Source organism: Hakea prostrata, chromosome 10 (genome assembly GCF_041222555.1).
Source record: "Hakea prostrata isolate BN-2017 chromosome 10, UWA_Hpros_2, whole genome shotgun sequence".
NCBI classification, from domain to species: domain Eukaryota; kingdom Viridiplantae; phylum Streptophyta; class Magnoliopsida; order Proteales; family Proteaceae; genus Hakea; species Hakea prostrata.
Window position 1 is genome coordinate 5,475,059 of NC_142609.1, and position 26,829 is coordinate 5,501,887.

The following is a 26,829-nucleotide window of genomic DNA, read 5'->3' on the forward strand; positions in this document are numbered from 1 at the left end:
TGGGTCGGACTAACAGCAGCAGATGGATAGAACCAAGTTAAATAAAAGAGTTGTTTAGATCTGGCAAGATGTCTGGTGTAAACCAAGAAGGGAAGGGACTAACTTTACTGTTATTTGATGAATAGCAGAGTTTCCCAGGGTTTTGGAGCTTGCGGCTAAGGGAGAATTGGGCTTCAAGGCTTGCGACTACGGTTTTAGGTGTTAGGTCAAGCTGCATTGGATAGGTGGTTGAAGAATAAGTGCTGCTTAGCTGTTTTCTAAAGGGAAAAACTTCAATTTGATTCTGATTTTGTTATTATCTTCTGCAATTTAATTTTTCAGGTCAGGTTTAGGGTTACGCTAGGTAGGGATGGGATTTCTAGGGGTGGGGGAGGGCTGCTGATCGCAACTGATGTCTCTAGGGATGATCTAGGAGTTATTCCTAATGTGATTTAGGCTTTAGAAGAGAGGGACAGCAGGTTTTAGGGTTTTACAGGTTTAGAACTTTCCAGAAAGTGCTGCAGGTAAGAGAGAAGAAAAGGAGGGCTAGGTAGGGCTTTGGGCTTAGGTTTGGGGCTGGGAAATAATACTTGCTGTATCTTCAAAGAGGATAGGAGAATTACTGCTGCTGCTGCTGTGGATGATGAATGAGTGAAGAGAATACCGACACAAGGGCTGCCGCAGGGTTTCCTCCTTGGAAACCATACCTCAACCTATCAATCCTTCTTGCTCTCAATCCTTAGCAATTTTTGATTCAAAAGCTGATTTGTAATAACTCATGGCCTTGAATTTATAGCTAATAGAGGAGACTCCCAATAGAATTCAATACTAGGGAGTTCTACTCTTAAAGAACTTAAGACCTCTATTCTAATTCAAACTCTTACTCAACTTAACTAATTATAATTTGCAGTTAATTAAACAAAATATTGATACGAACTTCTAGAACTCTGTTGACACTTGACAATGGAAATCCTACTCAAACTAAAACTCTTAAAGAAAATTGGTTAGAACTTTTGAAAATGACCAGAGTGCCCCTAGGTGGTGGCACACCTTTACTGGCGTTGAAGAGGGCTGCTGCCCTAATTCTTCTTGCGGCTCCTAATCTCCTACTAGGGGGTTGTTTGGGATGTACATCAATTCTTCCCCTCTTTTAGACATTGATCTCTGATGAATGGGTGATGGCCATGTACCTTTCATATAAATCGGGGTTGATCCTTTTGAAGTCATCTGCATGAATCCATGTACTTTCACTTATTGGCTTGCCCTTCCACTTGACAAGGAAGGTATGATAACCTGGTCCTTTGTGAGTGGTCTTGCGCATATCATCAAGGATGCTCCACCCCAAGAAAATGTGAAGCCATAGGAGGCAGGAGTCAGTAGTCTTGATCGGGGGAATAAGTTGTGGTAGTTGCAACATATGCTTCACCCCAAGAAAATGGGAAACTTAGGGAGGCACTAGTCAGGAGTCAATACCAAGCTCAGTGATGTGGCAAACCCGGGTGGGCCTAACCAATACAGGGGTATTATTATCCACCCTTGGTTCGAGTCCTATTTAGTTTGAAATAGGTCCAGCTATTTTTCTGGAGTCCTTTTATACTTTTCTTTGGTTAGTTAGCGTCCTAGTTTGTGAGTTATTTAAGAGTTTCATTTTGATTGGGAGTTGTTTGTTTGAGTACCAAGTTATCTTAATTGGCATTTGTGTTTTAAGTTTACTTAAAAGTTTAATTAAGCATGTAGTAGATTCAAATCTAGGGTTGAGGCCTTTTAAGTAATTAGATTCCATTTTGAGTGTTTTGGTCAAGAGTTGGAATCCTTATCTATTAGGGAATCCCAACCCATATTAGAGTCTCTTTTTTGAAGGCTATAAATAGCAGATTAATCCCATGTAATTTTCAGGTTTGATGAATGAAGTTTTGAGTTGAAGAAAGACCCGAGAGAAGTCATGGGTGTCCCAGGGTGGGAGGCCTGTGGCTGGCTTGTGCCAGTGTTTTCTGCAACTTTGAAAGTTATTCTTCTTCAAGCTTCAGCAGCAGCCTACTTTTAGCTTTCTTGAGTAAGTATAGCCCCTCCCCTCCATCGTAACCCAACCCAGTCCCCTCCCTCTCTTGCTTAGACCTAAAACCTCTCCAACCCCAGCGCACCTGCCCCCTCTCCCTTCCCCTTCTAGTTCAGCAAACTCTATCCCTTCCCCTAGCAACCGTAGCCCTTCCCCCTTCCCCCTTCCCCTTCCCTGCGATAGCAGCAGCTACTACCCCTTGGTAAACCATCTCCCCAGTGCCTCTAGGTTTCTTTTTTGCTTCCTCTAGGATCACATCAAACCCTAGACTGCTTACCTAAAGTTATTTTCCCCAAATCAGCTCAATTTCCTTGGCCCAGAAAATTTCTGCACTTCATCTTCTACCTCGGAAGAATTCTGCAGAATTTCAAAACTTCTAAAAACCCTAATTAGGTATACCAGGCTTCTTAAACCTTCTAAATCCTTGAAACCCAGTTCTGAAATTGCAGAACCAGAAAAGACAGATCCAAACGCACCCTCACGGAACCTACCCTAACCCCTAATTTTGACCTTCTGGTCAAATTTCAGATCTGGAACTCAACTCACAGTGAAGTTCAGAACTGATTTCCTGTTACAGCAGGGTTATTTGATACTCTAGAAGATCCTAAGACCCCTGGCATCCATCCCTTTTGCTGGAATTCCTAGCCAACCCTAAAATCTAGGGTAATTCCCAAAGTACCCCAAACTCTAGATTCGGGTTTACATCAGGGAGTTGACTTGGGCTTTATTGCAACTGAAAGAAGTACCTATAGAATGACTTTCAGGAGAGAGAATCCTGGCAGAGGCAACGCTTACACTGATAGAAGGCACTATTGAAGAAACTTCCAGCCAATACATTAGTTGATGAAGTTGCTGGAACTCCATAAGGGAAAGAGTCACACTGCAGAAAAGGAGTTGTTACTAACCAACGCATTAGCAGCAGCTGCCCGACGACCTGAGTTTCTGCTCCCACAAGAAGCTGTGGATGACCATGCACCTTCCAGCACTTATTCCCTGATAATGATGACGACAATAATCACAGTGATCAGGTGGACGAACAGATTCTGCCACCTCAGAAGAACAAGCTGAGGTAGAACCCCCAGAGGTGGAAGTGTAGGAGCCAAAAGCAGAGCGTAATGCTTCACCAATGATAGTATAAACCATGTCACTTTGTCAACTATTTTTGGCATTGACAATGGCATGTGCTTGCTCAACTATCGGAAAGGGCTCCAGTGTCAAAACATAGGCACAAATCTGGTTGTACTCCATATCCAAACCAACCAGAAAATTATAGACCGGTAGTTTGTTCTCTCAGTGACAATAAGTAACAACATCTGTTCGACAGGCATGGTTCAAAAAGTCACAAGATTTTGCCAAAATTCAGCAAAATTTCGGGTATCTTGAGGTCAGTGAAACAAGATACAGGTACAAAATGTAATTGCATGAAATCTTGTCGAAATGTTGGTACATATGCAAAATTTTGGACACTCTAGGAGGCATATTGTAAATTTGACATTACATCAACCATATTTTTATGAAATTTTGCACATTTGATGTGTATTTTGCATATTTGTTTCTGTTTTGTTAGTTGGAGTCCTATTTATGAAGTTACAGTGGAGTTCCAGTCCAAGTAGAAGTCCCTTAGTTGTTAATTTGGGACTCTCTAAGTTTGTCAAGTCTAAAAAGAAGTCCTTTAGTTGTTAGTTTGGGACTCTTTTAGTTTGTTGAGTCTGGTTAGAATTCCCTTGTGTTAGGCTATAAACAAAGGGCCAGACTTGTAACACAAATCCTTTGTTCATTAATAAAAATTCAGAATGAGAGTTGCAGCCATAGAATTGCATGGAAGTGCTTCAGGGTTTCTAAACTTGAGGAAACCCTGCAGCACCTTGGTGAGGTGGTTTTCTTCCTCAATTTTCACCAGCAGTAAATCAACAAGTGAGCGTAGCCCCTATTCCCTCCCATCTTCTATTCCCCTTTCCTGTCTTTCCCATTCTCCCCTTGAAGCTTGCAGCACCTTGAGATTTTTCTCCAAACCGTAAAAACCCATTATTCCCTATTTCCTCAACCAAACCCTTTCCCTTTCTAGGAGTACCATTGCACCCCTCCCCCCAGCCTTCAACTTTAATTGGATTCCCAACCCTAATACCGAAACCCTAGTTTTAACTCTCACCTGATTTTACAAACCCTGGAATTCATCTGCAGTTAAAACAGAAATACAGAATTAAAACCGCTTCAATTACAGTCTCAGTTGAAACTAATAGACCCTTCCAGCAACCCAGGGGCTGAAACCCTGGAATTCATCTGCAGTTAAAACAGAAAATACAGAATTAAAACCACTTCAATTACAGTCTCAGTTGAAACTAATAGACCCTTCCAGCAACCCAAGATCATCCCCTAATCCATGTTTTTTTTTTGGGATGAGTAAATAATATATTAAACTGAAAGAACGAAGAAGAAACAAAGAATGATACAAGGGGGTGGGGGTGGGAGACCAGCCACTAAATAAGGGGCTGGAAAGTGGAGTTAAGACCCTGGGAGACAACAATGAGTCTGTTCCTTGGGGTGTCAAACAACCGGGGGGTGGGGAATAGAGAGAATTCTAGCAGAAACATCAAACTGGATGGCATTCCAAATCGTATCTAGAGAGCAGGATTTGGAAGTTAATCTCCTAAGATTGCACTCCCACCAAAGATGGTGAACTGTGGCACCAAACACAAGCTTACCTATCTGATCACAAATAGAGGTGCCAGAAAATTTCATCAAAACCCAAGACTAGTCACGATCAAAACCAAAGGAACGCCAGGAGCGAGGCCATATGGATGCAAGGGCTTTTCTCCAGAGAGAACTTGAGAAAGGGTAGGAAAAGAATAGGTGCTCGAGATCTTCCAAACCGTTCCAACAATGGGTACAATTGGGGTTAGCTGGGATATGGTGACTAATAAGGAAAGCTCAGGTGGGAAAGGCTAGGTTAAGGGCTCTCCATAGTGTGAGGGAGTGGTGGGGGATGTGGTGACCAAACTAGGGAAGCATAAAGGGGGCAAGGGGGAATGGGGTTGGAGAAAGTTCTAAGCTGAGGACATGGTAAAGGATTTGGTAGTGGAGGGGAGCCAAACAAGGAGTTTTGAGGGGGAAGACAAAATAGGGGGAGAGAGTTCCAGACTTGTGTGGGATTGTGATGAGGGGGGGGGGGTAGGATTTATTGATGATGAAAGTGGTTAGGGGTAGCTTTGGGGATGCGGGTGTTATAGGCTACACAGGGGCCAAGGAGAGAGAAGAGGATGCCCATCGGATGCCACGGATCAAGCCAGAAAGATGTAGAAGATCCAAAAGAAATCTGGGTCGGGATTGTGCAAAGAGCGCAAGGCCTAAGCATAAAAAGCTTCTTCAAGGTCCAGGAAGAATTGGAAGGGGTGGGGACTGTCCAGAAGGAATTGGATATAAGGAGAGAAGAGTAAACCCTGTTAACCCATATAGAATCTTGTTTGGAAACAATTTTCCTTATGAGTTTAAGAAGGCAAGCAGTATTGACCTCTAGGATGCAGCAAATACCAAGGCTTCCTTCGATTTGGTCGAACAGATATTGGACCAACTTATAGGGCAAAGGAAACGCAAGGATTCTAGGCCCTTCCAGAGGAAGGCACCGAAGATGGATTCTATGGCCGAGGTGATAGACTTGGGGATATTAAAGATACCACACCAGTAGAGGTTAGAGGATTGGAGGATTGAACGGATAAGCTCCACTCTACCCGCGAAAGATAGAAGCTGGCTTTTCCAAAGGTGGAGATTCTTACGGATGTGGTCAAGCATAGGGGAGCAATGGTGGCGGGAAAGCCTGCTAGGGATGAGAGGGAGGCCTAGATAGACTACCCGGAAGGATCCGGGCTTGAAACCAATAGATGCAAGAGGTTAGAGCACAGAGGATCAGAGACTTCCGAGAGAAAGAGAGTGGATTTATCGAGATTGAACTTGAGACCAGAGAGGGACTTAAAAAGGGTGAGAGCCGAAAGAATGGAGGAGATAGAAGTGAGATCAACTTTTGAGAAAATCATGAGATCATCAACAAAAGCTATATGAGGGATGGGAGAGATCAAGAGTTGATTGGTTTAGGACTGGAGAATGCGGGAGAGAACTCTAGAGTTAGGGAGAAGAGGTAGGGGTAAAAGGGCAGCCTTGGGCAGATGCCAACACAGGAAGGGAAGAATCCATCGGGGGACCCATTAGTGATAATGGAGAAATAGGCAGAGGGGATACAAATCTCGATCCAATGGATGAAGGAAGGAGGTAAACCCATCACAGTAAGGACGTCACTGATAAAATTCCAATGAATGGAATCGAAGGCCTTATGGAGGTCCACTTTAAGGATTGCAGCCAGGGAATGGGAGGTCCTATCAAAACCACGAACAATCTCTGCGCAAAGAAGGACGTTGTCCGCAATACTTCGACCGGAAATGAAATTAGTTTGGTTAGCACTAACCAAACTGGGCATGACTTTCTTAGGACAGTTCGCAAGGATTTTGGAGATGAATTTGTAGAGGAGGTTACAGAGAGAGATTGGATGGAAATCCGAGAGGGAGGAGGCTCTGGCTTCTTCGGGATGAGGTGAAGGAAAGTTTGGTTGATAATGGGGAGTTGGGATGGGTTTAGGAAGAAACTACGAATAGCACGAACAAGATCCTCCTCAATAAGATCCCAAGCGGAAGAGAAGAAGCCCATACCGAACCTGAACATGGGTCTCTGTTAGGCTTATCGGAATAGATGGCTAAGAGGATCTCATCAGAGGAGGGAATAAAGGTAAGGGGGCAGTGGAGAGAGGATCAATGGATTTGTTGAGGAGGTTAGGAGGGAACAGGAGCGAGGAGGAAGGGAAGCCAGAGGAGAGGAGATTTGAGAAATAGGAGACAACCTCAGCTTTAATGCTAGGGGGGTCGGAGATTCAAGAACCATTGCTAGCAAGGAGAATTGGGATTGAGTTGAAATTGTGGCGAGCTTTGAGCGACCTATACAAAAATGTCGAGTTGGTGTCCCCCAGCTCAAGCCACTTGATTCTAGCTTTCTGGGCGAAGAAAGCTTTCTTCTTGGGAGACGAGAGAAGAGTTCAGAGGATAACAATTCCTTATTATCCGCAAAAGAGGAATTGAGAGGATCATTTTGGAGGGAAGATTGGACGGATAGAAGATTTGAACAGCAAGAGGAGACCCTAGAGGAGATGTTTTCGAAGGTAGTGGAATTGCAAAGACGGAGGGCATCCTTGATATTTTGAAGCCCTACGAGCAAAAGCAATAAGAGGGAGGGAATGACAATAGACAAGCTTATTCCAGGCCTCTTGAATAGTGGGGAAGAAAGAGGGATTGGAGCACCATATATCGAAGAATTTGAAGGGTTTTGGGCCGAAGGAGGAGGGGGGAAGAGATGGACAATGCAGGGAGAGTGGTTCGAGAGATTAGACGGGCAGAAAGAAGCATGGGAGGCCGGGAGCTGAGAGAGCCATGAATCATTAACAAGGAAGCGATTGAGTTTCGATGCAATTCTAGCCTCTCTGACCCTATGATTATGCCACGCATGGAGGTGACCTGACCAATGGAGATCGGTAAGAATAGAATCATCACTACAAAAATTGAGAGCTTTCATTGCAACAAGGTTAGGATGGCTGCCTCTAATATGCTCATGAGAATAACTGACAATATTAAAATCACCCCCAACACCCCAAGGGTGACCCACTAAAGAGGAAGAGATGGATTGGACCTTCTCCTATAGTGGTTTGCGATTTGAGGCACGGTTAAATCCATAGACAATGGTGAGGAAGAAAGGGATATGGGAATAAGAAGGGAGGATATTGAGATGCAAGAATTGGGGAGAAGAGTCCAGAAGAGAGATTTGGAATTTTTTAGGATCCCAAAGGACCCAAATTCGGCCATTGGAGCACCAGCAGAGTTGGAGATGAATGACTAGGAGGGGGCAATAGATCAGGCAATCCGATGGGAATTATCATTTTGAACACGGGTTTTGAGAAGAGCACAAATGGAGGCTTTGGATTCCATAAGAGAGTCTTTGACTTCAGCTTGTTTTGCAAGGGAATTAATTCCCTTAACATTCCAAAAAAGAAATTCAGACATAATGATAAGCATTGAAAAGCCAGGGCCCAGGGGAGGGGGACAATTTTGCAAGTGGGGTCATCAATGGAGGGGCTGATAGCTTCTAATTGGGCAAAGCAAAGGGAATCAATCTCACACAAGGGAGAATCCCACGGCGAAGGGGTTTCAAAGATTTTTGGGTCAATGGAGGAGTTTGATGAAGGGGTAGAAGGCTGAGGGGAAGGGGGAAGGGGAAAGGGGAAACGTGGTAGGGGTAGAGCTTTGGCCAAAGGGGTGAGGGGTTTGGATTTTAAGAAGTTTAGTTGGGCTGGTATGGTTAGTTAAGGTGTATAAAGGCTTAAGGGTAAGGGATGAGGGTCCAACTGAACGGAAAGGCCCAAAGGGGTCTTTTGTTAGAGGCTCATTAGCCGATGAGATGGGCTGTGGGTTGGGCTTGGGTCCAGAAACAGTGGATGAAGGGGAAAAGAACTTTTAAAAAAAAGTAGTTTGGTGGATATGGTTGAGATGAATGGTGGGCCCCATCAGGGTAAGACAAGGGAGAGGGAGTAAAGGATGGGAATTTGTGTGTTTTGGGGAAGAGGGAAGGCTCGATGAGGTGCAGGGGGAGCTGAGAGGTTTTTGGGAAGAAAAGGAAGGTTGCAGGGGTTCAGAGGTAAAGGACCTGCAGAGGCTATCAGTTTTGCAGCAAGGGGTGATTGCAAGGTCTCGGGTAGATGAGAGACACACCTGCAGTGGCCGGTCAGAAGCAAGAGTACCCACAAGATCGGGAGGAGATGCATTTATCTTAGCAGCAACGATCTCATGAATGACTTTTGCGGGATTGCAGACTGTTTTCTTAGAGTGAACAACAGTAGTAGGGCAGATTGAAAAGGTACTATTCAGAGGCACATCGGGAACCAACTTGGAGTTTCTTCTTCTTCTTCTTCTCCCTAGAAAGTTGCCGGAATATTTTTTCACAGAAGCAGCCGGCGGAGCAGAGGCAGTAGCATGGGAATCAATCGAAACTGTAATTTTTTCTAAGGTATCGATAGTTCCCAGGGTGGCTGGGATGTCATCATCGGGCATCATGTCTTCAGGAGAAGGCGGACATGCAACAAACTTTGAGGCAGTGCTTCCCGAAACAGAAAATGAGTAGCGACTTGAGTCGTGACCAAAGGATGAGCAGAGATCGCATCGGTCAGGGACCCAATCGAAAACAATGACTTGTTCGTATTTTAGCCCATTATCTTCAATAGTAAGGGAAGGGGGGGGGAGGAGATTTGCAGCTGAAAATTCCACAAAAATTCTTGCATAAGAGAGGCGGTCCATATTCAGGGTTTTTGCATTAGTTCGAATAGGTTTTCTAACAACAGAACTGATTCTACTCAGACAGTTAGAATTCCAAAATTCAAGCGGAAGACCAGGTAAGTTGATCCATAGGGGAAGTGTGCTGAAGTCGACCCTGTGGAGAGGTAGCAAAGGAACCCAAGGCTTAACGAATATTGGAGACTTCCCCACAAACCAGGGAGATCCTTCTAGAGCTCGGGCTTTGCATTCAAGAGAATCAAACTTAAGCAGAAAAATGCCAGAATCGATATGGTACGTATCCATAATGCCTTGCGCTTTCTATTGTTTAGCAAGTGAAGATTTGAGGATATTGAGGGGAGGGATGGGACCAAGGAATTGGCCTAGGATTGCAGAGTTCCAATGACTAATTCCTAGAGCAGTGGATGAAGAAGGGCAGTGGGCTAGGGGGTGGAAGTATTAGAGGAGGGAGGGACAAAGGTGAGGTCAAGGTCAATAGCAGTGGAATTTTTGTTAGAGAACAAGGAGTTCCAAGCTTTGTCAGTTGGGAGAAAAGCAGGGGGTAAAGGAGGGTTAGGTGATGGATTGGGAGGAGATGAGACGATGGAGGGGGTGGAAACTGCAGAGGGAAGGAGGGCGGCCATCAGAAAATAGAGGTGGAGCTAAGATTCCAGCGGGTGGGACATTCCGGCGGAAGCTGTCAGAGCTAGGTGATAACCAGACATAGTTGATCAGCACTACCAGCCTTCAGAAACTCGATCATTCCATCATCGTCTGCGCAAGGCTTCTAGCTTGCATAGTCCTCAACCTGTAGAGGTTACTGAACTGCAGGGTTTAGAACTAGTTTTCCCCTTGCTGCAGACCTCCAGAGCCCTTAAACAGCTGTTGCCTTGTTGCAAATTCATCCGAAACCCTAAGGCTGGATTCTGTGAACCTTAAGCCACTGCTGAAACCTAATATCAAAAGATCCTGAAGACTGGTCCTGTAGTTCAGGGTTACATCACCCATGCTGTTTAGGTGAAATATCATTGGCTTTACAAGTGTTTACGCGAGCACGTGGAAGGAGGAGATGAATTTGGAATCTTTCTTTTGTCTCGTGTCTATGGTTTTTATGCAGATATTAAGGTTTAACTTTGGATATGCACACATCTTTAGGTGTTTCAGTGGTTAATTTGCCTGATTTGCAGAATGATTTGAAAATGTTTAATTAGGAAGTTCAAACAGAATGTAAATTGAGTACATTTATATATATAACGTCTGGGGCTTTTTGTCCCTCCTTCAGTTGTATTTTTGTACTAAATAAGGTATACATGAAAGTAATGTTTTTGTGACTTGTATTGATGGTTGCATGTTTTTCCATAGTTGATGACTAAAACATGCTCAGGTTTTGGCAGATCTGTTCAGTAATGAAAGAATCGTATCTGACTTGTATATTTTCTTCTATTGATCTATACATAGCAATAACTTTTCTTGTTCAGACTACGTTTATTCTCTATTCCGAGTTTTAAGACAGCTTATTTTGTTCATAAAGCTCTCAGCGATACGTGAGACCGTCTTCCATTATCAGGACAAGATTCCTCCTATTGATTATCTGGTTAATATTGCATCAAACATGCAGGTAAGTCAGTAATAGCATTCAATCATAATATTCATTGCAATTATTCATTTTTAACAATACTACTTACCAAATTTTAAATTTTGATGAACAAAAAAAATTTACTTCAGTTCTATGTGTTTAGGTCAGTTTTGCCGTCTTTCTTTCCTTTTAACCCCCCCCCCCCGATTTGCTTTGGATTTAATGAGGAACCTAAATGACCTAAATGAATGAAGATAGCGGAACTTATTGAAATGAAAACCTAAAAAACTGCCCGAGGGTAGTTGGAGCATCATGGCAAATAATTTTACATGTGGTTGAGGGCCTAGATATTTAAAAACAACCTGATATGGTTTGCATAGGCCTAAAGAAGGATCTTTTTTTAATTTCTGCACAATTGTTCTTCTTTTTCAGCTTTAGTTAACTTCCGTTGACCTCTGTTGACATGTTTATAGGTAACTTCAACTCACCAGATCAGTGGTATTGCTCCATCAAATAATTCTTTTTGGCTTTTTGCAGGCTCAAAGTGTCCTGACATTCCTCACAATAGTTCATATGCTTATCCGCGATGGATATGTAGGGGAACCCTGAATGTGTGCTTTTTTTATGGGGTGGGGCTGGGTGGGTGGTTGAATAAAGTAATACTACTACAACCAAAGGACGAAAATGTATAAGCGGGGGGCGGGGGGAAGAGAGCAGTCTAGAGGGCTAAAAAGAGGAGCCAAGACCATCAGTAACAACCATATGCCTGTTTCTTGGGGTGTCTAAAACGGCAGGTGGGGAAGAAGCTGTAGCCTAGAGGAAACTTCAAAATAGATAGCTTTCCAAATTGAGTCCAAGGATTTGAGTTAGAGGTCCGTCTCCTGTGGTTGTATTCCCACCAAACATGAAGGGTTTTTGCTCTTTGTAATTGGAAGAAGTGGTCAAGGACCACAACCAATCCTGAGCAAAAACCAAAGTGGCATCTGTAGCAAGGCCAAGACCAAATAGAGGAGATGGCCTTCATCGTGACGTGGCAGGAGAAGGGGCATGTAAAGAAGATGTGATTAATGTCTTCGGTATAGTTCCAGCAGAGGATACAATAGGGGGAGGCAGGGATACGGCGATGGATGATGAATGGGGTTGGTAGGCAAAGCTTAAATGTTCTCCAACTGGTGAACTCATGACAGGGAGTGTGGCCTTTGAACCATATAAAAGGGCCCAGGGGATAGAATGGCTAGGAGAGCGGGATAGATTCCAAGCTGAGTTAGAGGAGAATGTACCAGATGGGGTGGGAAGCTATATCATGTAACCCAATTTTAGGGTTAAGGGTTCCTTGAAGTAACTGTCAAGAATTTAGGGTTAGCCTAGAATCTTCTTTATTGAACCAGCAAGTAACCATCAAATCAGAAGGGATTGGATAATTTGCTATGGGTAGGTTTTGGGATGTTAAAGGTAAAGGGTTGGGGGAGGGTTCCCAAGGGGCTGCGATTGGTAGGTGTTGAAATCTTGAGAGAATCCTAACTTATGTCTTGTGTGATATAGCTTATTTATAATAATAGTTATGAATGAACAAGTACAATGATCCTCGATGTGGGCCTAAAAAACATAAACAATAAGGACTCTCTAATAGACCAAACTCCCAACTAAACTCAAAATCCTAACCATAGTTGTCATGGCGACGAGGCGATGCGAGGCAGTTTAGGCTAGTTGAGGTGATGAGTCGACGATGTGTCCTCTGAGGCACTTTTGAGGTGTTTTAAGTGAAAATTTTAGTGTACATCTCATACACTCTAATTCATTATAAATCTATCATATCTTATATAATAAGAAAACTAAGATTAGCCTACCTCAAGTCATCCAACATACTACAAACCACACATAGTAGGTCGGCCCCATAGTTGTCACGACGACGAGGCAATGTGAGGTGGTTTTAGCTAGTTGAGGCGATGAGTCAATGAGGCGCCCTTCGAGGTGCTTGTGAGAGAACTGATCAACTCACAATCATCTACACTATTTAAGTTGTAGAACTTCCCAGGATTAAAAAATGAGGCTGCACCATATAGAGTTCTCTCTATCTGACACTCCCATCGCCTATCAATTATTTGTATGTGTTGGATTCTACTAGGAGTTCAATTAGAGTATGTATAAGAGTTAAAATTAGAGTTTGTATTCATGTAAAATTCTATTCCTTGTAATAATGTACTTTCCACTTAATTATAAATAGAGGGCTTTAGATCATTAATCCATAAGCCATTCCACCAATATCGTGTTTCTCAACATGGCATCAGAGCCTAAGTTCGATTAGGGTAGGGAAGAGAAGAAAAATTCTCCGCTGAGGAAGACCTACCTCCTTACCGAGACATCTCTCTAAAACCCACCGCCTCTGCTTCCGAATAGGGTTGAAATAGAGCCGTGCAAGTTCAAATCGTTCGTTGTTGAAGTTCTTGAGTTACAACGAGCATCTTCGACTGCTTTCGGTGATTTGAGAGAGGGTTTTTTTTCTTCCTTTTGATTCCATCTTCTTCTTTAACAAGACCTGCAACTTCCGCCATCACGCCTGCTTCTGTCGCCATTGCCGTCGCCGGCTTCCGTTGCCATTGCCATCGCCGGCTTCCGTCGCCATTGCTTTCGCCTGCTTCGGTCACCGTCGCCATCGCCGTCACCTGCTTCCGTCGCCGTCGCCGTCGCCATCGCCATTGCCGTCACCTGCTTCCGTTGCTATCACCAGCTTCCATCCCCATCGCCATCGTCGTTCACAGGTAACCTACGATGCTTCTATTAAAACCCATCGTATGAAGTAGACCAGACCAGATTTTATTTTCTCTGGTTCTATTAGCCAAAAAGCAGTAGACCAGACCAGATTTTTTTTCTCTGGTTCTATTATCCAAAAAAACCAGTAGACCAAACCAGACCATCCATCCTTTGACCGAACCATATTTTGATGTCTCAAGGGTTGGTTTATTTGTAATTTCTTTCATAGTTTTTCCACTTATTTTATTGTTATTATTATTATTATTATTATTATTATTATTATTATTAAATAATTTTTTTTTTAAAGGTGTTCCTTATATGTATTTTTGAATTGTTTGGGCTGTTCGACTATTGCATTCTGCGACGTTTCTATTACTTCGAAAGGGTGAAGACAGAAGAACAGACAATTTTCTCAACATGGCAACTATTAATGGCACTCCTGCTCCCACTGGCTCTGAACATTACCCCACTCTTCCTCTTGTTTCGGTGAGATTTGATGGAACAAATTATTTGATTTGGTCTCGATTTGCTTACCTGACTATTGCCGGAAGAGAACTTGTTGGACACATTACTGGAGCTACTATCAAACCTACAACTATGGGTGTTTTACAGGATAAATGGATTTCGAATGACTCTTTTATTATGTCATTCCTTTTGAATTCCATGCATCCAAATATTGCTCGGGGTTACCTATTACTTGATACTGCAACCCAAATCTGGAAGGCTACAACTGAAACATATGGATAGTTGGGGAATGATGCACTGATTTATGAGCTCCGTAAAAAACTTCATGAGACTACCCAAAAGGAACTGACTGTGGCCCACTATTATGCTGAGTTAAGATCTCTTTGGCAGGAGTTGGATTATTATGGGGATTATCACCCCACTAATCCAGATGATGTGGCTACTTATAAAAAGCACATTGATAAGATTCGAGTATATGACTTCTTGGCCGGTTTGAATGTGGAGTACGATCAGATAAGAGTGCAGGCATTAAATCGTTCTCCCTTTCCTACTTGAACAATCTTATGCCCTTGTTCAGTGTGAGGAAAGCCGTTGTTTAGCCATGTTTCATGCTCCTATTGTGGAGAAATCAACCTTACAGTCTGTTAGCACTAAATCTGATTTAGTAAATGAGATTGTCAAGTGTGAGCACTGTCACAAACCATATCATACCAAGGCAAATTGTTGGAAGCTCCATGGGAAGCCTGCTGATTTTGAGCAAAAACGAGCACAAAGAAAGGAAAAACCAAAGACTAATATTTCTGAGACAGTTTCCACCACACCCTCTGCAGACGTTGGTTTTTCACAAGAGGAGTTCGCTACTCTGCACGTATTATGCAGTCTTCTCTGCTGCGGTACAGCTTCGACCACTGCTTCCTCTACTACCCATACCAACTCCTACCTTTTGCTACTTCAGGTAAAACTTTTACAGGCTTTCAATTTTCTTCAGTTTCTACTCCTTGGATCATTGATACAGGAGCTACAGATCATATGACAGGTTTATCCTCCTATTTCTTACAATATTCTCCAATTTCTGGAAGGGATAAAGTTCGAATTGCTGATGGCTCCTATTCTTCCATTGCTGGAAAAGGGACCATTTAGCATTCTCCATCACTTTTTTTTTTTTTCTAAAGTTTTACATGTTCCCTCTTTCTCTACTAACTTGCTCTCTATCAGTAGTCTTACAAATGACTTGAATTGTAAAGTGATTTTTCCCCATCTTATTGTGTCTTCCAAGGATCTGGTCATGGGGAAGGAGATTGGACGTGGTAAACTAGACAAAGGACTTTATTTGCTCGAGCCGATTGGAGGATCTGCTTCTGCTTTGACTACATCTTCTAATCCGTTCCACTTGGTTATATCCGACCTTCATCAGTGGCATCGTAGGCTAGGTCACCCCCCTCTAGGAACTCTTAAGAAAATATTTCCTGATTTGGTTTCTTCTTATAATGAGGATAATTGTTTTTGTGAAGCCGGCATTTTTGTGAAGCAGACTCGTTCTACTTATTTACCTTCTCTTCATAATAGAAAAACTATTCCTTTTATGCTAATTCATATTGATGTGTGGGGTCCCTGCCGACGTGTGTTTATTACTGGCCATAGGTACTTTGTTACTTTAATTGATTGTCACTCTTGTTCTACATGGATTTATCTTTTAAAACAAAAAAATGAGGTTTTCCGATGTTTTCGTGATTTTCATAATATGATTAAAACTCAGTTCAATGCCCCTGTGAAGATCCTTCGCAGTGACAATGGCACAGAGTATATTGATGGTGAATTTCAGAGATATCTCTTTGACTTTGGTATAATACATCAGACCAGTTGCGTTGATACGACTGCCCAAAATGGGGTTGCTGAAAGGAAGAATTGGCATCTCTTAGAGATAGCCCGTTCCATTATGATTGCTATGAATGTACCTGACCAATATTAGAGTGATGCTATACTCAGTGCTTCTTACTTATGAATAGGATGCCCAGTAGGATACTTGGTTTTAAATGTCCTAATGAGATTTTTCAGGGAGCCTCTTCTTTTGTTATTCCCCCAAAGGTTTTTGGATGCGTGTGTTATGCCAGAATCACAACCCACTAGAGTAAACTGGCTCCCCGCGGCCTACGCTGCATATTTTTGGGGTATTCTGCTACTTAGAAAGGGTACAAATGTTATCATCCTCCTTCCAGGAAAACCATTGTATCTATGGATGTAATTTTTAATGAGTCTTGCCCTTACTATACACCTCTCTAGGGGGAGAGTCCTAGAGGAGAGGTGTTTCTTCCGACTCTAGATCTTCCTATCACACACCAACACAACTTAAGAGTTCTAGAAGAGTAACCTGACAGGGGGAGACTTTGGCCAGTATACCTGAGGACTTTAATCCTCCCCCTTCGTTTTCTGAACCATCTGAAGAACCTAGGCAGGGGGAGACCATTCTTGTGAGACACATTGTTCGGGTCTTTCAAAACTAGATTGACCAGAATAAGGAGTTACAGACTCATTAGAGGAAGAATTACATCCGGCTAAAGCAGGTGGAGAAAGGTGATACGTTACCACTTCAATCTCCTGCTCCAGAATCAGATTCTATTGTTCCCCTTAAGGTATCTTCTTATGATTTTCTTATTGCTGTTAGAAAAGGGGTCAGATCTTGTACTTAACATCCCATATCTAAATATGTTTATTATAAGTCTTTGTCTAACTCCTATCGTGCTTTTATATCCTCTCGTCATCTTGGATCTGTTCCTAAAAGTTGGCAGGAAGCTTATACTGATAAGAGATGGAAGGCAGCTATGGTAGAGGAAATGCAGGCAATGGAGAAAAATGACACTTGGGAGCTGGTTACACTTCCTCCAGGAAAAAAACCAGTGGGCTGCAAATGGGTGTTTGTGGTTAAGCAAAATATGGATGGATCAATCAACAAGTTGAAAGCTAGACTAGTTGCAAAGGGGTTTACCCAGACGGGCTAGACCTATGTGATTGATTATCAGGAGACCTTTGCCCCTGTTATGAAACTAAACACTATCAGAGTTCTGTTGTCTGTAGTTGTAAACAAAGACTGGAACTTGCACCAACTAGACGTAAAGAATGCCTTCTTACATGGGGAGTTAGCAAAAGAAGTCTATATGGAAATCCCACATGGTTTCTCCGATGACAATATTGCAGGGAAAGTTTGTCGGTTGAAGAGGTCAATTTATGGGTTAAAATAGTATCCTAGATGCTGGTTTGGACGCCTCCTGAAGGCAATGACTTCTATTAGGTACAGACAAAGCAATATTGATCATATGCTATTTGTCAAGAAGTCAGGTGCTAACATCACACTTCTCATTGTCTTTTTCTTTTTTTTGGTTGCCAATCCCGGTTTATAAACCGGTGTTCGACCCGCGTCGCACACCTGGCTGTGGTGGGTGAGTTTCCCTCACTTCTCATTGTCTATGTAGACAATATTGTCATCACAGGGAATGATGGTGAAGAAATTCAATAGTTAAAGGACTTTGTTGGCAGAGAATTTGAAATTAAAGATCTTGGGAAGTTACAGTATTTCTTAGGGATTGAGGTTGCTCGATCAAAGAAAGATATATTCCTATCCTAAAGAAAGTATGTCCTAGGTCTATTATCAGAAGTGGGAATGTTGGGGTGTAAAGCAATTGATACCCCTATTGAAGTTGGAGCTAAACTTAAAGAAAAAGAGGGAGAACCAGTGGACAAAGGAAGATACCAAAGGCTGGTAGGGAAGCTTATTTACTTGTCCCACACCAGGCCAGACATCGCTTATGCTATAGGGATAGTGAGCCAATTCATGCATGATCTATATTTAGCTCATATGAAGGTTGTTACCAGAATACTTCAGTATTTGAAGGGAACTCCTGGAAAAGGAATACTTCTGTCACCCATTGATAATCTAAAAGTAGAAGTATACACTGATGCAAACTGGGCTAGATCTCCAGACAAGAAGTCAATTTCAGGTTATTGTACCTTTGTTGGAGGTAATCTAGTTACTTGGAGAAGTAAGAAACATAATGTGGTAGCTTTATCTAGTATCGAAGCTGAATATAGAGCTATGGTTCGTAGAGTTTGTGAGCTACTATGGTTGAAAGGCTTGCTGCAACATATTGGAGTCCAAGTTCCAAATCCTATGATGTTATATTGTGACAACAAGGCTGCTATTAGTATTGCTAATAATTCGGTGCAACATGATCGAACTAAGCACATTAAAATTGACAGGTTTTTTGTCAAAGGAAAGTTGGAACAAGGGCTTATTTGCATGCATTTTCTAAGATTTGGAGACCAAGTAGCAGATTTTTTCACTAAGGGTTTAAAAGAAAGAGATTTCCTTCCTATTATAGGCAAGTTGAGCATGACTAATATCTATGCCTCAACTTGAGGAGGAGTGTTGGATTCTACTAGGAGTTCAATTAGAGTTTGTATAGAAGTTAAAAATAGAATTTGTATTCATGTAAAATTCTATTCCTTGTAATAGTGTACTTTCCACTTAATTATAAATAGAGGGCTTGAGATCATTGATGCATAAGCCATTCTACCAATATCGTGTTTGTCAACAAGTATGACTTTCTTCCGAGTCATTCTTTGCTTCCAAAATTGTCCTTTATTCTTCTCTTAGCCTCTTGTATAGCTACAAACACTTCAGGCAATGCGGGTCTTTTATCAGCATCCACAATCCTCAATACAATCATAAGAGGTTGTGATGCTTTATTACAATCCTCCACACCATGCCAAAATGCTGTAGAAAAAGTTGTTTCAGCCAAGGAAGAATTTTTGGTCGAAATGGGAATTTCAACCTTGCAAAAGGTCAAAATTTCGACCGAAACTGGACATTTTTTATGTGACTCTTGGAAACTCAATTTCGAGCCTCATATGCACTCAAATTGATTTGGATTCTTGCATACTACCTATTTCAAGCATAATAAACACTATAGAACTACTAGTTTACTAAAAAAACTACAGAAAATGTAACATGCAACTTTCCAAGTATATAGTACATCAGAGAAGAAGCGAGAATGTTATTAATAACTTGTTTATTCTATTCATCTCCCTTATCCGTCTGCACCCCATACAAATCACAATACAAGTCCCATGATGTTAGACACATATGGTTTTGGACGTATTAAACAACTGCATCTCTGTACGTGGTCTCATCCATATGCATAAGATTTCCTGACGGTGGGAAGTTGTGAATCTCCAAACAAGAAACTGGTGGTGGTGGGCCTTGTGGCTGTGGAATAGAGTGGAAGATCTGCTCAACTAATAAAAGAGCACCCTGGCTCTCAGGAGAAGGATAAGGTCCATAATGATGATGTCCCAGTGGTTGACTGAAATAGGTGACAGTGGGAGGGACACCATAAGCTCCATTGGCTACAACATAACTTAAGGCTCCACTAGTGGCTGACTAGCCTGACCCTAAATCTGATAGCCAGGAGGGACAGTGACACCATATGGTCCATAACTATAAGTCGACTCAGTAGAACCAATACTCTCCACAGCAGTATCATATGAGGATTCTGAAGGCCTATACCATCAGGATCCTCTGGAGGTGGAGTCTCTAGCATCATCAACGCTCATCAATCTCATAGATCCCACCAAGCTCTCGGCATCAGGTGGACAGTAGGACCCATATGATGGCGTGTCCCTCGTGCTACAGCCGTGCTGTCTCCCCTTCCCCTTCCTTGAATATGGAGAGGAAACATTTTGGCCTTGAGATGCAGCTCCAATGTGGTCTGAATCCTGTGTCGCATGGGTGAACTAACTCTCGCCCGTGAATCTCGGTGGTCGTCCTCCCCACCCTTGACTCTCACGTCGTGGTGGTGGTGGTCTGTCCCTAGGATCAGCTGAATCTTGATCAAGAGGTCCAACACCCTCCTCATCCCCTCCATCATCACCGCCATCGTCATCATCACCACCATCGTCGTCATCGCCGGAGGCCTGAGTCACCTCATCCTTAGTGTCGGACCAGACAATCAAATCCTCACTCTGGGTGGATGCACTAGGGTGTGGCATGAAGGGACGGGCGGGCTCTGCATGTGCACTCCCCTCCCTCGCCATGAAGTCCTCCACATCAGCCCCTATCTCCTCTGCAATCTGTCTACTAGGACGACCTCCCTCCTCATCCAGCAATGGCTCTCTACTATCCCTGATCTAGTCAACTACTGGGTTATCATCATCATCCATCTCGAATATATTGGCCAACTCGATATTGGTACTCTCTCTGTTCATCCCCTGTCTAATATGATCCTCTCTCAGTCTCATATTATAGTGTAGGTAGACAAGGTCCTCAAGACGCTTCACACCCAATCGATTGCGCCTCTTCAAGTGAATGAGGCTGAAGGTGCTCCAGTTTCTCTCACAACCAGTGGCAGAACATGTTTGGGAGAGCCCTTTGCTTGCAATCATACTCAAGTGGTGTGAATCGCGTCCAAATTGCAACCACCACTCAACTGCAACAAACATAGACTCCAAGTCATTTTAATACTTAAATAACTAAATTAAAGATAAAACATAATAATTAAATGTATAATGAAATAAATGAATGAACTTACCCGCATGGGTGGATTCCCATCCCGATACGGCCACAGAGTGACCGAAGCTCCCAGTGGCATCCCTAAATGTCTTTATCTAATATATAAAGAGAAAAAACAATAACTAGTTACTAGTTACTATGTAATAACTTAGTATAAAATTATGAATTGTGAATATCAAATTATTCATATCACTATCTCACCTCCATAAGGATGATTGCTTGTTTAGCTGGATCCAGTTCCAACTTCTCTACTACAGTTTGGACGACATCCAGCAAATCTTGCCTCATCCCAAGATTGTCCTTGTAATGGTACTTGGGATTTAAATAGTATGTTGTGTAAGAAAAAGTATATCATAAAAGGGAATAGTTAATGCTTCATAGTGTGATAACATAATGAAAATTAAATTAAATACTAGACTTAATAACTCACCAGCCTTATGCAGTGGATGCTGCAACATAGACTGGCATCTAATTACGATGATTTGGAGGACTTTCTTGTTGTCGTGTGGGTGGACTTGAGCAACTTGTTGCTTCATCCTCTTTACTGTAGCAAATATGTGTAGTAGAGTAGGTTTTCTCTGCTGTTCTACCATCCTCAACACATGCACCACATACTCAAGTATCTTCACCACTATCCTCACATGGTCAACTGTGCTCTCCTTCCTCCCACTGATGAAGAACCCTCCCATAAACCACTCCTCTGATGCAAACATGCTCCTAAGGCCAGTCTTCCTATTCTCAAAGCTCTGCAGTGCTATCCAATTAGTTATGCCAAGCCTCACTAACTCACCCTAACACTTGTCCCCTATCATCCTTAATGCATATGTGTGGTTATATATATGAAGGTGCTAACATGTCGGGCTTGCTCCACGGTCTTCTTCACAAGCTTGACCTTTTCGATGTCCTTCAATATTAAGTCAATGCAGTGAGCAGCTCATGGAGTCCAAAAGAGCTAATATCTGTCCATCCATCAAGGCATCAATACAAAGTTATAAAGTGTACATGTGATGTAAATATATGTATTTACAAATGAAAATTAATACTATATGATTAGATACTTGGAGTCTCTTGCATCTTCAACCCAACTTTCTTATAGTTGGAGCCATTATCAGTCACAATTTGAATCACATTTTCCACTCCAACCTCCTTCACCACTTGCTTTAATAATTTGTAAATGTATTTTGCATCCTTCTTCACACCGGATGCATCTACTAACTTGAAGAACACTGTCCTCCCATCACAATTCAACATGAAATTGATGATGGACTGTCTAGTGGGATTAGTCCAACCATCAGCCATCACAGTCACTCCATAATGATTCCACATGGGCTTTAATCCCTTAATGTACTCATTTATGTCCTCTTTATGCTTAGGCAAATAGACATTATATATCTCATATGGAGTGGGGCCCTGTACTCCACTCCCAGCCCTGCCTATCTCCTCAATCATATCTCTATAGTAGGGCCCCTGGGTTGTATGTGCTGTAATACTATGTTAATAAGCCCATTTGGAGATAGCCATCCCCACTTTTTCATTCACACTCCCCCATAAGCGCTTCAACTTTCTCTGTTTATGCTTAGGCCTCGCAAATAGGGTCGGATCATTGCGAAGAATCTCAAGATCTGGATCTGTAGGATGTGCTGACGAAGCTTGACCCCTTGTAGGGGCCCGTGGATAGGAGCCTCCTGCCTCACACTCTGAGTCCTCCTCATAGGGAGTTGTGAGCCACTTGTGCCTCCCATACCTATTGGCTCTCTAGAGGAACCACAACCCAGACCCCTTTGTTGCCTCCTCATGTCATCAGTCCTCTGTTGCTCCCTACTCATCATCATCGCCCTCCTCAGCTGATTGGCCTCTGGATCAGGGTCACACTCTCCTGGCTCATTCATACCATAATCCTCAGGATCTTGAAGGTCATCTAAGCATGCATCCTCGAACTCATCCCTCTGTCTTCTCTTCTCTTTCCTCTTTTGATTTCCACCACTAATGTATGAGGCCATTGCCTTCTTGACCTCTGCGGGCACCTTTGGGCACACTATTACAACCCTATTGCCACCAGCTAGATGCACCTTCAATCTAGTGGCCCCACCTCCTATTTGTTTCTTAGAATAATTACACTTGCTCTTCCTTCTATCAGCTGTCAGTGGCCTCTTGTGTTGCCAAGCTATATATATATATATATATATATTCTAGTAAAGTAAGACACGTGCAAATGCACGTGGCCATATGAGAGAGAAAAGATATCGACTCAAAAAATAGAAAGAAAATTTGTATATTAAGAAAGAAGACAATTGAAATAAACAATCAAGTTTTGGGGTGAGGGAATAATCAGTGAAACTTTTGAGAGGGAGAGTAAGTGCATGGAAAATAAGTACATGAAATAGTATTCAAAAACTTAAAAACAAAAAGAGATGATTTTCAATGAATTATGTCAACGTTGTTTTATGTGTATTGTTAGAATGAATAACGTTCTTCAAGTTTTGTTTCTCCCAATACCATACCATATGTTGGTCTGGCAGATGCAATTGTAAATTTATGACATACGGGAACATTTCGTTCAAGTTGAACTCAAAAATTCAAAACATTATCGTAACTGATAACCTTAAATAATTCATTAATTCAAAGATTTATTTAACTAACCTACAGTTAACTGCTTTGCCTCTCACAATCCCTGCACTAAGAGATGGAGAAAGATGAGCCGCTGCAACCCCGAACAGAGAAGACAAAGAGGAGAAATCGCCTTCGAAAGGACAATGGTTAGGGTTCGAAGGAGAAAAATAGACTTCAACATTACTATTACTATTTGTAAAAAAAACGAAAAGATAACAGTGCAACAGCACATACCTGACGCAGTCCACCGCCCAATTTAATGGTTTGATCAGCTATCTTTGAGAGGTCTAGTGGAAGAGGAGGTTGGTTCATGTAATTTTAGGGTTAGGTGAAGGCCTTCCGCAACAGAGGATTAGGCATCGAGAGATCGAGAGACCGAGAGACTTTGAGAGAGATTGAGGGGATTGAGAGGTTCGAGAGAGATCGAGCGAGAGATTTAGAGAGATGGTCGAGAGAGTGCTGATTTAGAGAGATGGTCGAGAGAGTGCTGATTTAGAGAGAGATTCAGAGAGAGTTCGAGAGGGAGAGGGATATAAAGAGCGACAGACTTTGAGAGAGAGAGAGAGAGATTCAGAGAGAGTTCAAGAGGGAGAGGGATATAGAGAGTGATAGACTTTGAGAGAGATTGAAAGAGGTCGAGAGATAATCGAGAGAGAAATTAAGAGAGGGATTAAAATTAATGATAAATTAATTAATATTAATTTATGACTAAAATGTTTAAATTATACTTGTAAAAATAAGTAAAGTAATAGCAAATAGTACAACATTATTGGTATTTGGAACAATGATAAGGACAGAAAAAGATTTGCGAAAAAGGTACAAGGATTAACCAAAAAAGGAAGAAAAAAAATTTACAATTTTAATTTGAATGGGGTCATTTGTGAGTTAGAGTTAGAGTTTGAGATGATTACTAATAAACAAACCTTACAATTTGAATTTGAATGGAGTCGTTTGTGAGTTAGAGTTAGAGTTTGAGATGATTATTGATACAGTCCCGGTCTCCCGTATCGTTGGACTAGAGGAGAAAAAATTCAGACAAGAGAAAAGCGGATTAGAAGAAACAGGGGTTGGGGAAGAACAAGAACGCACAGAGAGATAACGATTGGGAATTGGGGTAAATATTTTTTGTTCCTCCAAAAACTCCTTTGGCAAATCTTCCACACTCGGGATTTCGTATCTTCGAGAGGGAGAGGGATATAGAGAGCGATAGACTTTAAGAGAGATTGAGAGAGAGAGATTGAGAGAGAGTTCAAGAGGGAGAGGGATATAGAGGGTGACAGACTTTGAGAGAGGTCGAGAGATAAATCGAGAGAGAAATTAAAAGTGGGATTAAAATTAATGATAAATTAATAATAATTTATGACTAAAATGTCTAAATTATCCTTGTGAAAATAAGTAAAGTAATAGCAAATAGTACAACATTATTGGTATTTGGAACAATGATAAGGACAGAAAAAGATTTGTGAAAAAGGTAGAGTATATGCTTTTATAATAGTAGTATGATATATATATATATAAAGTATTTTTTTAATATATAAATAATTTAAAATATAAAATTCACACAAACTATCTTAAAAATATCCACAACATGCTTCCACTAATACTTTGCTATTTTTAAATTTAAAACAGAAATTAATTAGTTTTTTTAATATTTAAATTTTTTTAATTATTTAAATATATATTAAATACAGTCATATTACATAATTAACAGAAAAAAAAATAATTTAACACCATCACCGCAATATGGTGTCTCAACTCTCACATACATTAATTTAAAGCTTATACATGTACTATACATATACATTTTTAGCAATATACATAATTTAGTAAATAATTTTTAGTAACAGAAAAATAAAAAATAGTAGGAAGAATAAAAAAATAATTTTGACACTTCAAATTCATGGATCAACACTCTAAACTAAACATACATAAATTTGAAAGCAATTTAAGATGATTTAAGGCACAAATGAAACAAAAATAAAAAAAATGAGGAAGTTGGTTACTCACCTTGCAATATTTGGAAAAATGCACAAATGGAGGAGCAAATCTAGTGTTTGAAGGAAATGGAGTTGTAGAAATTAGGTGTAAAGAGAGATGAAGCAAAAGAAATAAAAAATAAAAATAAAAAACAGCTCGAAATCTCTAGGGCGATATCGCTCGGTACTACTCGAAATGACGGTAAGGTCGAAATTGGCTTGATTTTGGTCATTTTAAAGCTTGCGGAAGTGTTGTTTTGGCCCGATATGGTATCGGGCTGAAATTTCGGTCGATACGAAATGATATATGACACATTTCGTGCCTGTACCTTTATTTCGTTTCGATTTGGAATTTTGTAGACATTTTGGTCGAAATTTCGACCATTTCAATTGAATTTTTTTTCCATGGTTTTAGCTACTTTCTTCCTTTTGTCTTGGGCAAATTGGATTTTGTCCACTCCTCAGAAATGAATAAGTGCCTTAAGTCATCCTTGTGTTTCAATAAGCGTTGCAATGTCAAGAATGAAGTGGCAAACCTAGTCACTGCAGCCCTCACAAGATCCCTACCATTTGTCTTTTGTCTTAAGGCCTCCAGCAATCTTGTGTGCCTATAAATGAAAGTCATTATTCTCTTCCCTTGAATTATCACCTTCTTATATTGTTTTAAATTCCCAATTTCCTCTAGCATCAAATCAAGACAGTGGGCTGCACAGGGAGTCCAATATAATCTAGTCCTTTTCTCCATTAATAATGCCTTGCTGCTTTGTAATTTGAGCCATTATCAATCACCACTTGAACTACATGCTCTTCTCCAATTTCTTTAACTTTGTTATCCAATAATTGAAAGAGCATGTTTGCATTTCGCATATGGCTGGATGCATCCACAGAACCAAGGAAGAATGTTCCCTCTGGATAATTGACAAGAAAATTGGTGAGGTGCCTACCCTTTTTGTCAGTCTACCCATCAGACATGAGTGTGCATCCATACATTTTCCAATACCTTTCATAACTTTTCTTCATCTCTATTGTTCTTTCTTTCACATTCTTCAATAAAGGCACCCTGACTTTATGGTAAGTTGGGTGCTTATACCCAGAACCATATCGTGCTACAGACTCAGTCATCACCTTGAAGCTTTTAGCTTTAACTGCATTGAATGGAATGACACATTGATACATCCAATCAGCGATGTGGTTATCCACTCACTTCTTTTCTTCCGCGGATCTCATTATATTCAAGTTTGTTGTTTGAGTGGCACCCTTTGCCCTCCTTTCATCAACAACTTCTTTAGGAGTGTGTCTAACATACATATCCATAGGACCCCTTACTAGTGCCTTATTGAGGGCACTTTTCAATCTCTTAGATGCAGTCCCCGAGCTTGGTTTCTTGGAGCACACCTCAAACCCAATACTAGGAAATGTCCCTCCTTCAGTAGAGGCTGGAGTAGGATGTTCTTCTCCAATTACTTGTTGAATATCATCATACTCCTTATTATCCCAAT

The 26,829-nt window shown here is 41.5% G+C and overlaps 1 protein-coding gene across 1 annotated transcript in view; it reads left to right on the plus strand.

Annotated features, from left to right (window-relative positions):
• The window catches only part of LOC149001670 (Insulinase (Peptidase family M16) family protein), a 110,576-nt gene that overhangs the window by 36,572 nt on the left and 47,175 nt on the right, over positions 1-26,829 (plus strand). Inside the window, exon 13 of the mRNA XM_089136292.1 lies at positions 10,922-11,008. Coding sequence (XP_088992418.1) covers positions 10,922-11,008 — 87 coding nt within the window. The remainder of the gene's footprint in view (positions 1-10,921; positions 11,009-26,829) is intronic.